The 14740-nt window shown below is 44.2% G+C and overlaps 1 protein-coding gene across 2 annotated transcripts in view; it reads right to left on the reverse strand.

Annotated features, from left to right (window-relative positions):
- LOC120947117 (intelectin-1-like) overlaps positions 1-7286 on the reverse strand; it is a 29556-nt gene extending 22270 nt beyond the window's left edge. Inside the window, exon 1 of one of the 2 annotated variants that reach the window (XM_040362118.1) lies at positions 7179-7286. In XM_040362118.1, the coding sequence (XP_040218052.1) occupies positions 7179-7229 (51 nt within the window). In that variant the 5' untranslated portion in view covers positions 7230-7286. Of the gene's footprint in view, positions 1-4407; positions 4500-7178 lie in introns of those variants that run through there. The other variant, XM_040362119.1, reaches the window with a different exon arrangement.
- Positions 7287-14740: the final 7454 nt, after the last annotated feature.

The following is a 14740-nucleotide window of genomic DNA, read 5'->3' on the forward strand; positions in this document are numbered from 1 at the left end:
CTTCCTGGATCACTGTAAACAGCTAATTTGCATACCCAACGCGGAAAACGACGCGAGCTCCACCCAGTGGTCGCCGAAGTTAGTGTTGAGCAGAATATGCCATATTCGATTTCGCGATATATCTCGAATATATATTCGAATATTCGAGATATATTCGCTAAATTCGAATATTCGTGATATTTTATCGAAAGTAAATGATTGCGATTTTTCGCTATTGCGAATGCGAAAATAATTGCGATTTTTTGATAACTGCGGTAGGAGCACTCTGATTGGCTCAGAATATTCGTGATATTTTATCGAAATATCGCAACATGCGAATGCGATATTTATTGCGCAATTTCGAGAAATGCTGGAGGAGCGCTCTGATTGGCTCAGAATATTCGTGATATTTTATCGAAATATCGCAACATGCGAATGCGATATTTATTGCGCAATTTCGACAAATGCTGTAGGAGCACTCTGATTGGCTCAGAATATTCGTGATATTTTACAATACAAAATAATTGCGAATATTCGGCAAATGCGGAAGGAGCACTCTGATTGGCTCAGAATATTCTTGATATTTTACAATACAAAATAATTGCGAATATTCGGCAAATGCAGAAGGAGCACTCTGATTGGCTCAGAATATTCTTGATATTTTACAATACAAAATAATTGCAAATATTCGGCAAATGCGGAAGGAGCACTCTGATTGGCTCAGAATATTCGTGATATTTTACAATACAAAATAAAAAGTGTTTTGCATTGGTGGTGATTCTTTACTCTATCCATCTGTCACAGCCGTTTGTCAATCAAACACCTTGAAGATTGAACACGTTCATGCTGCATGCTTTGGACTTTTTTTCACTTCACATATCAAAGACATTTTTATGAAAGATTATTTTTCTATTATTGGGACTATATTTCTTTATATATTTGTTTCACTGTGTATTTCACAAGTTATTTGCGCTTGCTTATTTTATAATTTGCCCACATGTCTTGTCACTAGACATATTTTTTATTCTTGTAGAGCGACTCCATTTTCTGTCTTGTATTAATTTATGTTGTATAACATTTTTGAGTTGCTGCTGTATTCTCCCCTTTTTTTAAGGTATGCACAATTTTTTCCTTCTTACAAAAAAAAATAATATCAAACATACAAATATTCATAACATACACATACACAAAGCCCCCCCCCCTTTTGCATCAGAGACAATCAGAGTTCTCCTACCACAGTTATCGAAAATTCGCAATCATTTTCGCATTCGCAATAGCGAAAAATCGCAATTTTTTTTTTTTCAATTTGGCAACATAAAAGGATCGCCTCAGCTTAGCTACTCGGCCCAGGGTCTCTAATCATACCAGCAATGCTTTTAGACGTCGATAGGATGTGATCTGTTTTAAAAATAAAATTGAAAAAATGCGAATATTCGGAATTGCGAATATTCACCGCGAAATTCGAAATATAGCGCGATTTCTCGAATATGCTATATTCGAGTCGAATATTCGCAATGCGAATATTCGTGAGCAACACTAGCCGAAGTATTGAATCCTAAGATCCGAAGGCGTACGAAGCCGTACGCCTGCCGGATCTTAGCCAAATGCCGTTGTATCTTGGTTTGTGAATTACAAATAAAGATACGACGCGGCAAATTTGAAAGTACGCCGGAGTATCAGCAGATACTCCGGCATACTTTTTCTGTGAATCTGGCCCTTTGTTCCCTTTTTAAATATAGACACCACATTGGCCCTGCGCCAATCTAGTGGTACTATTCCCGTCATTAATGGGTGCCTAAAAATTATATACAATGGCTTTGAAGTTACAGAGCTCAATTATTTTAGGATCCGTGGGTGTATGCCATCTGGTCCAGGTGCTTTATCCACCTTTATTCTGTTTAAATATTTCTGGATCATATCCCTTTTGAGCCATTGTGGATCATTTGGGGCTGTGTCAATACCACCCCCATTATGGACATGAGCTCCCCCATGCTCCTTTGAATAAACAGAGCCGAAGAAAGTATTTAATACATTTGCCTTCTCTTTGTCCCCAGTCACCCACTCTAGATTTTTTTGTAAAGGGCCTACATGCTAAGACCTGACCTTTTTACTATTAATATATTTGAAGAATTTTTGGGGGTTTGTCCTACTATCTTTTGCAATCTGTCGTTCGTTTTGAGTTTTTGTGTCCTTGATTTCCTTTTTACATATTCTGTTATATTCTTTGTAACATTTAAACAACACTAGTGTTCCTTCATTTTTATATTTTTTAAAAGCTCTTTTCTTATTGTTTATAGCTTTTTTAACTTTGGCCGTAAGCGACATAGGTTTTATTATTAACCTATATATATATAGGTTTTATTATTAACCTATATATATTGCAGTGAGTTCACAAACAGTCACCTTGAAGAATTCCCATTTCTGTTCTGTGCCCATTGATGCCAATATTCTCTCCCAGTCTAAGTCCTGGAGAGCCGCTCTCATCCTTGGAAAATTTGCTCTCTTGAAGTTAAGTGTTTTTATCTTTCCCGTATGTGTTTTTTGCTTACAGCCAACGTCAAATGAAATCATGTTATGGTCACTGCTACCAAGATGTTGCTTTATATAAACATTAGTAATAAGCTCTGCATGGTTTGAGATTACCGGGCCCAACAGAGCATCATTCCTAGTTGGGTCCTCAATAAACTGGACCATAAAATTTTCCTGTAATAGTTTTATAAATTTTTGCCTTTTAACTGTCCCAGCAGTGCCACTACTTCAGTTAGTTTCTCGGTAGTTAAAATCCCTCATTATTATCACCATCCCAGCCCTTGCAGCCCTTTCCATCTGTGCATGTGTAAGTCTCCACCTCCTCATTAACATTAGGTGGTCTATAACAAACTCCAATGATTAACTTTGAACTATGCACATCTATATGCAGTTACACCCATAATGCTTTAGACTCATCACACTGTCCATCAACCAGGTCCTCTTACACCAGTGTCATGGATATGCAATAGTCTGGCAGCTTACCTGTTTCCATCTGTCTATTAGAGGCCTGACTCTGTTCTGGTTACCTTCTTATTTCCTCTCCTTCTTGTATGGCCCCACCCAGGCCATACCTGGAAGTCAAATTTAACTGTTGCACTACAGGCCTGCAGTGCTGTTCAACAGTGTTGTTTGCTTAAGTTCCTGTCTGCCAGTGTGCTACGATTACCTTCCTGTGTACCGTTTTTGGCTCGTCCCTGACTTCTCCTGTTTGCCTGTGCCCTTGACCTTAAGCCTGTCTCTCGGTTACCCTAGTCTGTCTGTTGCCCTGACCTCGGCTTACCCATAACTACCGTTTGTCCTGCTTGCTGCTTCCCCTCTCTGCGGAGCGTGACCTAGGGGATCCCAGGGGTCGCGACCTTGATCCAGCTGCGGCGAAGGCCATCCTCACCACTAGAGGCTCTGGTGAACACAAAGCTGGGTCTTAGACTCTGCGCCCTGGGTGATCTTGGATTCACGCTTCCTCTCTGATAGCAGCAGTCGGCTATAGGGTTCACTACCCTGTGGTGCATCCCTGACCCCCACGGGGTGCACTTGTCACCTGGCCACAGGTAACCTGACAACCAGGTCTTTAGCCATGCATTCAGCTCTCTAATCTCCCCCTGCCTTTCCTGTGTTGTACATGGCACAGGCAATATTTCAGAGAATATCACCTTAGAGGTTCTTCCCTTCAACTTGCAGCCTAGTTCTTTAAATTGATTCATAAGGAGCCTCCACCTTCCATGTAGTCTATCATTGGTTCCAATGTGAACCAAGACAGCTGGGTCATGCCCAGCCCCTCCCAGTAATTTGTCAACCCGGTCCACCAAATGCCGAACCCTAGCACCATGGAGAGAGCAAAACATTTGGTTGAGGCGATCCAGGTGACAAATTATTCTATCAGTCCTTCTGATTATAGAATCCCCTATTACCACCAACTGTCTAAGCCTACCTGTACTCCCCTTATCACCTCTACTAGATGGGCTGCTCTGCCGGCTGTTAGGGGTAGCAGTGACATCTAGGGCTGCCACCTTTGTGTTTGCCACCTCCACATCTTCACCCAACCTGACAAATTTGTTTTGATGCAAAAATACAGGATTGGCCTTCCTTTTCTGTGAGCCACTTCCACTCCCTCTAACTACATTAACCCATCTTCCTATCTGATAATCCTGACTTGCCCCTCCACCCTCCACATCAACCCTACTGACCACCTGCTCAGTGAGCAGAGGACCCCTCCTCCAGATCTCTAATGTGAGCTTCCAGAAGGGCTCACATCTGTGACAGCGGTATCCATCATGGAGCTGTTGCACCAATTTTGCATACATGTGGCACACTGTGCACTGAGCAAAACCTTCAAACCTGCTAGCACTCATTCCCCAGTTACAATATAATTACTTATAGGAAATTTAAGATGTAACTTACAGGTTAGAAGACTCCTGTCTTAACTCCTGTTTTCAACTACTGGTTATTAATTTTCCACTTTAGTTCAAAATTGCACTTATGTTCACAAATTGCAGAAGCAAGCCAGCATTAGCAGGGAGTCGGCTCCAACGAGTGTTTGTTTAGACACGTTTATACACCTGTAAACAATTAACCACTCCCCTTAGTTAGCAGAGCAAAAAAAAATGTGCTGTTTTAAAAAGTGTCAGAAAAAGGAGAGAAAAAAACTATTTTTAAAACTGATAGCAAACTTATCAAATAAAGGAGGAAAAAAAACAAAACAAAAACACTTGCAAGCACACACAGTCAAGGGCACAACTCCTGGTTATTAACTCTCCACTTTAGGTCAAAATTGCACTTATGTTCAAAAATTGCAGAAGCAAGCCAGCATTAGCAGGGAGCCAGCTCAAATGAGAGTTTGTATAGACACTTTTATACACCTGTAAACAATTAATCACTCCCTTTAACCAGTTACCGACACAGCACTATAGCTGCACGATGGCTACAGTGCGGCTCGATATCTCTGGGAGGGTGTACATTGACGTCCTCCCAGTATCTCGCTCCAGCGTGCCCCCTGGGCACATGGGAACATCCGTGTTCGCTGGTTTCACTGCCCGCCAGGGCACACCATCTGTACCATCAGTGCCACTACACAGTACAATCAGTGCCACTACAGTGCCATCAGTGCAACTCATTAGTGCCACTACAGCGCCCCATAGTGCAAATCAGTACTCTGCAGTACAGCCTCACCAGCCACTAGTATGGCAAAACATTTTTTTACCAGCGAGGAGGCCTGCCAGCGTCTAAGCATGACAAGATGAGAGCAGCGGGGAGCTCTCTGAGTCTCAGTCCGATTCTGATTCGGCCTATAAACCCGTGACAAGCAGTGGGTCTGATACAGAATCAGAAGAGGAATGTGTGCCCGTGAAAAGAAGGCGTTCTGGCGTGGAGCAGCAGTCGCCTACCAGTAGCGCAGGGCCATCCACCTCGAGCGCAGTGCCGTCCACCTCGAACGCAGTGCCACCTCGAGCACAGTGCCACTGCAACAAAGGCCAAGCACCAGTAGGGTGTCATCTCAGCCCCAAGGGGATAGGTGCCATGCCAGCCTTCCCTATGCCCTTCAAAACCCCCTGTGGCTTCCCCCTAATTCCGGAGCAGCAAACATCCCCCCTTTCACCACCCAGCCAGGTGTCCAGATGAACACTGATGATTTTTCCATGCTTGATTTTTTTCATTTGATTTTCACCAAAGACTTACTATCGTCCATTGTGGCCCAGTGCAACATCTTTGCACAGCAGTACATAGTAAGAAAGCCTGATTCTAGTTACGCCCATCCCTTTGAGTGGAGAGAACTTACCGTAGAGGAATAAAATTTCTTTTAGACCTAACTTAATATGTGGAGTTGTTGAAGAGCAGGGGCGTACCAAGGGAATGGCGAGACTGGCGCCCCCCAGGGGCGCAGGCCGAGGGGGGGCGCAAATTGGCAGTGTTCTACAACCTCCGCCGCCCTGACACCCACTTCCAGCCCAGCAAAGATCTGCACCGCAGCACATGTACTCCCTCCTTCTTTCCCCGGGCTCACCACACCTCCCTGACGCCGCGTCTCGTAGTTTGGCAGCACTGGCTGGGCGGGGGCCTCACGCTGCAACCCGATTGGCCCCGGCTCTTCTCGTTCTCCACCTCTGGCCCTTGGACTGTGCAGCGCGCCCGGGAAGAGAATACGAAAAAGAGCTGGGGGGAGATGGTGGAGCGAAGGGTGTCTCGAGTCGGTGGTGGTACCTCGGGGGGTTGGCCTCCTGCGAGGCGGCCTGATGCACACACTCGCTGGACCTGCTGAAGGTGAGAAGGAAGGATAGCCAGGCTGTGTGTGCGGTATGGAGGGAGGAGGAGATGTCCTACAACACGTGTGTGTGTGTGACTGCAGAAACATGACGTCATAGGACACGTTATACATATGGTCAGTGTGGTCAGTAGTCAGTGTGCAGTGTAGTGGTCAGTAGTCAATGTGTAGTGTAGTGGTCAGAGTGTAGTGTACTGTTCAGTGTGGTGTGCAGGGTAGTGTAGTGGCCAATGTAGGAATTGGGTAGGTCAGTACTATTGTAGGAAGGGAAGGGACCACTACACTATACACTGCCATGAAGTTAGGTAGGTCACAACTGAACTGACAATTGTATTTGAATTTACATCTTTGTGACAGTGAGACCCTGAAGGGGGGGGTCTGTGCTGAAAAATGGTCCATCTGTGCTGATTTGGGGGTCTGTGCTTTGGGGGGCTGGGTACTGGGTAATGTAAAGGGGTCCAGTGATGCAGGGTGCTGTGTAATGTAAAGGGGTCCAGTGATGCAGGGTGCTGTGTAATGTAAAGGGGTGCCGGGTGCTGTGTAATGTAAAGGGGTCCAGTGATGCAGGGTGCTGTGTAATATAAAGGGGTCCAGAGGTGCAGTTGTGGAGAGTAGGTACACACCACTAAGTGACAAAGTAGTGACAAAGAGATATTTAAAGATGCAGGGGGCACAGTGGGGTGTTTTTACACTTTAACGTGGGGGGGGGGGGGGTCGCTTTTAAGCCCCACTAGCGGTCAAAGATAGGGTAAAATGTGACTATGTATCGCCGCTGCCGAAGCGCCCCCCTCCCCCCGAAAAAAATTCAGTGGACGCCCATGTCTGAGGACATTCTACTGGCACACAACAAGCACACAAACAAAAATACAATCAAGAAAAGGGAAGAAGAACAGATATAGCAATAAAAACAAACCTTCAAGTGCACTTGAGAGCATGGAGTCACACAGAGATGTGCTGCGGCCATTATTCAATCTTTAATGTTTCTTTCAATGCTATATATGACCTACAAAAAAAGGTGGAGAAGAAAGGTGGACATTGTCCTTAAACAGCAATAATACAACATTGTTGTGCAATGGTTATTTAACCTGTTTATATAACAATTATGTAAATATACTGTCAGAAATACAAGCAACTGGAATATAGCACTAAAACGTTTTGACACACTGGCCACTTGATCAATTTTCAAAGAAATAAATTACTTTAATGTTTGTGCTAGCATTTACCAGAAATACTTGTTTATCACATACTGTGTCATGCAATACCATCTGGATGTCATTTTAATGAAAAATATTTGGTTACAGCTAAAGCATAACTTTATCCTTTATAGACAAATATTCCTCACAAATAACACATAGTAACAATATAACATTAAGGCCCAGATTCTCAAAGGGCTTACAACGGCGCAGCGCCATGTACGCCGTCGTAAGTCCTAATCTGGGCCGTCGTATCTATGCGACTGATTCTTAGAATCAGTTACGCATAGATATCCATTCGATCCGCTAGGTGGCGCTTCCGTCGATTTCCGTGTCAAATATGCAAATTAGCTAGATACGCGAATTCCCGAACGTACGCGCGGCTGACGCAGTAAAGTTACGATGTTTACGTTAGGCTTTTCCCGGCGTAAAGTTGCCCCTGCTATATGAGGCGCAGCCAATGTTAAGTATGGCCGTCGTTCCCGCGTCGAAAATTTATAAAATTACGTTGTTTGCGTAAGTCGTCCGTGAATGATGCTGGACGTAATTTACGTCCACGTCAAAACCAATGACGTCCTTGCGACGTCATTTAGAGCAATGCACGCCGGGAAATTTTAGGGACGGCGCATGCACAGTTCGTTCGGCGCGGGGACGCTTCATTTAAATGAAACACGCCCCCTACCCGCCGAATTTGAATTCCGCCAGGTGATTTCCGCTACGCCGCCGCAACTTTACAGGCAAATGCTTTATGAATAAAGCACTTGCCTGAAAAACTTGCGGCGGCGTAACGTAAATCAGATACGTTACGCCCGCCCATTTTTACGCCGATCTACGAGAATCTGGCCCTAACTTTTTTTTTTTGTACTGAAATCTGTGGCAAAAATCTCTCTCTCTCTCTCTCTCTCAATCTCTCTCTCTCTCTTCATATATATATATATATATATATATATATATATATATATATATATATATATTGTGGCATGGGGGGTTGTTAGCTCTCGTGGTAGATGCGTTTTTCCAGTGACTTAAGCCAGTCAGGAACTATATTTTAGGGCATGGTAGCCCATTTTTATTAAAAAGGCAAAATAAAAGTCCAAACAAAGGTTTCCCGGGCAGGGGTTCTTCTCCATCATATACACAGAACAGAAAATGCTAGCCCACCTGGCTCTCTGTAGCAGTATCTGTAGCAGTACTTCTGTACCTTATCCTGGTCACCCAGACCACGGACTCCTCAAAGTAGACGGCTTCCCTTTAGCGACCACAGCTCTGCCTCTTGCAGTCACAAACATTCTGGCTGCCTCATAAAGCCTCCCTGACTCCTGAATACCTCCTGTCTCTCTTGGTGTGGAGCCGTCTCCAACTGGGAGCCATGAGGTCTTCCCATACACTCAATATAAGGACTGTCCTGAGCACACACCCTGCTGGTAATCAACAAAGTCTGGATACAGGGTTGGAGATCCCGTCCCACCCAAGACACTATGGAATCTCCACACTACAGAGCCCCATGACGATCCGCGCCTCTGTCATGGCAGTCATTTCACTGTCACCTACCGCACTTCAATTCAAATTTAGGCGCATCCGTGATGCACCGATTCGTCCCGGTGTGCCCCAGTTGTTTGGCCTCATTTCAGTACATGCTCCAGAGTCCGGTCGTTGTCAGTCGCACGTGCGGCACACCGATTCATGCCTCTGTCATGGCAAAACATTTCACTGTCACGTATCACGTTCCGATTCTAATCAACCACTAACACCATCAGCCGATCAGAGTCTAGTCATATCATCAGTGCAACGACTCGGATTCGGCACACGAGCCCCTCCGTCACCTTACATCCTTAGCCGATCCGAATTTAATCGCATCATCGGCGCAATGATTCGGATCCTCAGCAATACAAACTTCACCAACCGATCCAAGTCCATTTGCAGCACCGGCCCAACGTTTCAGATCCTTCACAAAACAAACCCCACCGATGCTCACACCTCAGCCCGATTCAAACTATTCGTGTCAGTGATACAAATACAGTGGTACTTACGATTCAGATCCCTGGCCTTACGTTAGTTGTCAAGCATAAACATTTGCATCTCACTCCATCTGTATGTACAATGTTGCGCACGGTCATTCCTACATACTCAAAATTTTCCGCTAAACTTTGTTTTCAGCTTTCTAATAAAGCTGCTTAATTGCAATTGCTGGAAGCATTTCTGCAAGTGGCTCAAATCGGTCACTAATCTCCAGTAGCAACTTGGCTGCTCACCTATTTTTTTTTTGTCGCGCTCACACACAAACTAGCTTTCACTACGCCTTTAGTTCCTTCAAGTTGACCCGCATCAGGTCAGTTCTCCAAAACTTCGCCCGCACACGGGAGTGTACTAAGAAGCAGCTTCAATCTCTCCCGGGAATGCTCAATTTGCAGTTAGGATCATTCCCCAGTGTCGATCTTTTGTGTCATGCCTCCTGGTGTTCCTTTCCCAGACACAGGACCCCGATCAGATCCTTAACTTAGACACTGCGGCAGTAGCAGACCTGTCAATATGGGAGGAGTTCCTTGCTACGTGAAAAAGTATCAACTTTATGCCATCAATATTGCCCCCATCACAGCAGGTAGTGACAGATGCCCCAGCCTCCATAGGCTTCACTGCAATTTTTGGCCACTATTGGTTTGCAGGACCATGGCCTCCAGAGACGCTCTTAATCCCAGGGTTTACCCAGACTTCCTCCCTGTTCGAACAATATTCGATCGTGGCAGCCGCTCAGCTCTGGGGTCATATCTGGACAGGACAAACCATGGCCTTCACCACTGACAACCAGGCTACGGCCGATAGTATTAGTAAAGGCAAGTCCAAGTTATGTCCTTCCTACGCAGGTCCATACAACTATCCCCACAGCACCAGTTAATGTCCACTATCCTGGCTAGTTTCCCATTTGGCCTTCTCCCCAGCCTGGTCATTCAAGCAGCCATCTACTTGGCCTATCACGGGTTCTTGCAGCCTAGCGAGTTCACCCGCAGCTACCCCGCCGGCCAAGTTCTACGTAGACCTCACTTGGCTTGCTACCACAACCATTTCATCCTCCACCTGGCACTATCCAAAACCCAGCGATCAGGCTTCGGGGGTAGACATCCAACTCTAAAACAATGTCTGGTGTGCAGTAACCATACTCGATCACCTTCTGTCACTCCTACCTGAACAGTCGAACTCTTGTCCCCTTCTACCTTTCCCGATCAAACCCTTGAGTGCCTGCCAGTTCGTCAAACACGTGAGAATTCATCGGGGCACAACCAACCATAGGAGTTGATCCAGGGTTCACCCGATCGCCTCTCGGGGGATCAGGAAGGAATTTTCTCCCCTGCTGTAGCAATTGGCCTAGGCTCGGCTGGGGTTTTTCGCCTTCCTCTGGATCAACGGGGGGGTTAGGTCAATTTGTGTCCTGTCACCTTCACACTTGCTCACTCTCTTCCACGCTACCTACACCTCAACCCCAGTCAGTGCTCCAGTCGCTCTTATCGTATTGGAGCGGCCTCGGCCACATCCCAGATCATGACAATTAAGAGACTTGACAGGTGGAAGTCTGCCTGCTTCACCCAGCACATCCCCAATCCACAGGTGGACCATGGCACAAGCGTTCACCAAACTTGCTCAATGAATAAAGCTAAAACCAATAAAACTACACCCCTACCTGAACGTTTTTGTCCCCTTATTTTGGTATACCGTCCATCAGATCAGGGCACACTTCAGGTCCATTTCATGTGGTACGGTAAGTCTTATGTTAAGTCTATCTATCTTGTTCATATCCGTATCGGACATAGGGCTTCAACCATAAGTAACAAGGCCAGTACTGGCCTGGATTTATGGGAGGAGCCTGGGGGGTATTTAACCAGCCCACTCCCCTGTGGTCTTTGTCGGTTTCCTGTGAGCCATACCCACTCTCCCGTCCCCTTTTTAGGGCATTTCTCAAATTAATTTCTCTCCACAAAACATTCATCGCTAATCTTGGGGATGCCCCCTTATTTTGGCATACCGTCCATCAGATGAGGGCACACTTCAGGTCCATTTCATGTGGTAAGTCTTATGTTAAGTCTATCTATCTTGTTCATATCCGTATCGGACATATGGCTTCAACAATAAATATAGATATATCTATATAGATATATCTATGAAATATATATATTTATATATATATTTATTTTATTTTTTTGACACAGATTTCAGTACAAAAGAAAGTTAATGTTATATCGTTACTGTGTGTTATTTGTGAGGAATATTTGTCTATAAAGGATAGAGTTATGCTTTAGCTGTAACCAAATATTTTATTTTATTTTTTATATATATATATATATATATATACATACAGTATATATCCCGAAGCATAGGAGCGATCTGTTCACCCCAGGCCCCTCATGCTTTTGCATATACGTTTTTTTTAACTGCGGATGAGAAATCTCCTCCTGCATCACTGCAGGCACTGACGTATGTATTCTGAGAGCCACACCCTGCTGCTGTCAGACTAAACAAATCAGTGCTGCAGCTGATTGGCGTTCCTGGAAATCAAACAACAAAGATTAACAATAAAACACAGAAAACAATGTAACATTAACTCAATAAAACAACAACTTTTTTTATACTTTTTTTATTTTTTTCATTTTTATTTTAATTTTTTTTGTAACTTAGAAGGACCATGATTGTAAAATTTCCAGCCTTCAAGTTTATGATCTCTCAAAATGCAATAGACAGTTTCCTGACTATCTAACAACTTTGAGACCCTTTTGTGTGAATTGTTTGCCCTAGACTGTGCTGTTCTGTACCCTATACTAATAACTGCACTAGTGTGTAGTAGCAATGGAAGCAATCCTTAATGCAGAGACCAGGTTGGCCATAAAAGGAGGGACAGAAATAGTGGGTGTCTCATTCTTTTCCATTTCTGCTACAGACACAACATCTTCTTTGGGGTAACCTTTGGATTGGGGTACCAAGGACAACATCAGGGAAATGCCTCATATGCAGCCGACTCACTGTATTTGTAAATCTTGGGCTATAGCTCCTTCTGGATACAAAAGGGCCTAACCATTATTGGATGTTTACCTCAATGTGTAATATTCCTTGTAAAATAAAAAAAAGCATGACAGGACCTCTGAAATATGAGATTTGGGGTCAAAAAGACTAAAATGCAATAAAAAAATAAAAAAAAATTTAATGTAATTTGAAGAAAAAAATAAAAATAAAATCTCCCTTTAAGAGCTATGGGCGGAAGTGACGTTTTGAGATTGCTTTCTCCCTGCAATGATATGGACGGATGGGGGCCATCAGACTCTTCTCCATGATAAGCCAGGGACAGGACCGCTGCTGGTGGTTCTGGTGAGTGGCAAAGGGCACTGGAGAGCGGCGGGAGGGGGGGCCCTCTCTTGTCACCGATAAAAGTGATCTTATGGCGAATCCGCCACAGAGACCACTTTTATTTTGAAGCAGACCGCCCACTGAAGAAGAGGATACCGGGGTTATGGTAGCTAGCTGCTGCCATAACAACGCTTTTCCTCTTCAAAGTACCAACGTAAAACAATGGCGGGCGGTCCGGAAATGGTTATTGAGAACTTAAAGGGTCACTAAAGGAAAAAACATTTTTAGCTGAAATGACTGTTTACAGGGTATAGAGACATAATAGTTAACTGATTCCTTTTAAAAATGATTAAAATAGATAAAAACCAATCATATAATGTGCCTGCAGTTTAGTTTCGTTTTTGCTGTTGTTTCCTGGTTCTCTGATGTACAGAGAGCCAATAGAGGGCAGTGAGCCAATAGAGGGCAGTGATACTTTGTCTAAAACTCCTCAGCACCAATCCAGTTTCGTTTTACACACAGTAATCACACCTCCTTGATTAGTCACCACAGAGAGAAATCTCCCAGTACTGTGGTGATCAGGTAACAGACAACCATGAAAGGTCCAGAACAGAGAGGATTTACAGCAACATCAAAGCAAAAACAAACAACGAGGACATGAAACCAGGACTGCAGTAAGGTAAAGGAAGCTATGTAGCTAAAAATAAAAAATTCCTTTAGTGACCCTTTAAGGTTGATTTCTTTTTCCTAAATTGGATACTTTTAATACATATGCATTTAATAAACCTAACATTTAAAAAATAACATGTGCAATTTGTGTAGATCAATGTTTTTCAACTTTTTTTAGTCAAGTCTCTTTCTCTCTCTCTCTCTCTCTCTACGTTCACTGCGACATTGCGACGCACGGGGGAGGAGATTGCCGCCAAATTCAAAAAAGTAAAAACAAGGTACACATACAGTACACTGTAATCTTACAGATTACCAGGGCTTTTTTTCAGGGGGAACTTGGGGGAAATCAGTTCCACCACCTCTGGCTCAGACTCTTTGGTGCCTGCTCACCACAATCACTTGTAAACACAGAAGTCTGGTTTCTGTGTTTACAAGTGATAGCTCTGCACTCTGTGTGTAACCCCCCTGAACTCTGCACTCTGTATGTTATGCAATCCTGGTATTTAATGCCCCTTTAAGACCCTTCTACTGTTTGTGAAATCTGAACGGGGTCGTGGTTGAGTTCCTGCACCTATTTTCTGAGAAAAAAAGCTCTGCAGATTACAGTACTGTATACATTACACATCCCTGTTGTCCCTGGTGCTTTGTCCAGTGTCCTGCATGCACTTTTATATTATAAATACTGTTTTTTCTGCCTGGAAACTGGAGATTGTCCATAACAACCAAAAACTGTCTCTTTATGTCAAAAGTGGTTTTAGACCAGCTAAAAAACATCGATAATAAATTAGAATCACTTGCAGAATTGATTGATAGCGATTTTTGGGCAAATTCGTCATCAAACACTAAGCCTAGGTTCACACTGCTGCGAATTCAAAATCGCGGTAAAATGCGCGATTTTACAGCGATTTCGCGGCTGCGATTTTGCCGCGATTTTGCCGTGATTTCGGCCACAATTTAATGTAAATCGCGGCCCAAAATCGCAAAAAGTAGTACAGGAACTACTTTTTGAAATCGCAGATGCGGCGTCGCACTGATTAGGACAGTGCCATTGCCGACAATTGCCGCCGATTTGAGATGCGATTTGACATGTCAAATCGCATCTCAAATCGTTCCAAATCGTACCCAGTGTGAACCAGGGCTAAGGCCCCGTACACACGAACAGTTTCCTCGGCAGAATTCAGCTTCCGACCGAGTTTCTGGCTGAATTCTGCCGAGGAAACTGGTCGTGTGTACACTTTCGGCCGAGGAAGCCGACGAGGACCTCGGCGAGGAAATAGAGAACATG

The sequence above is a fragment of the Rana temporaria genome, chromosome 8 (assembly GCF_905171775.1).
Source record: "Rana temporaria chromosome 8, aRanTem1.1, whole genome shotgun sequence".
Classification (NCBI taxonomy): Eukaryota; Metazoa; Chordata; class Amphibia; order Anura; family Ranidae; genus Rana; species Rana temporaria.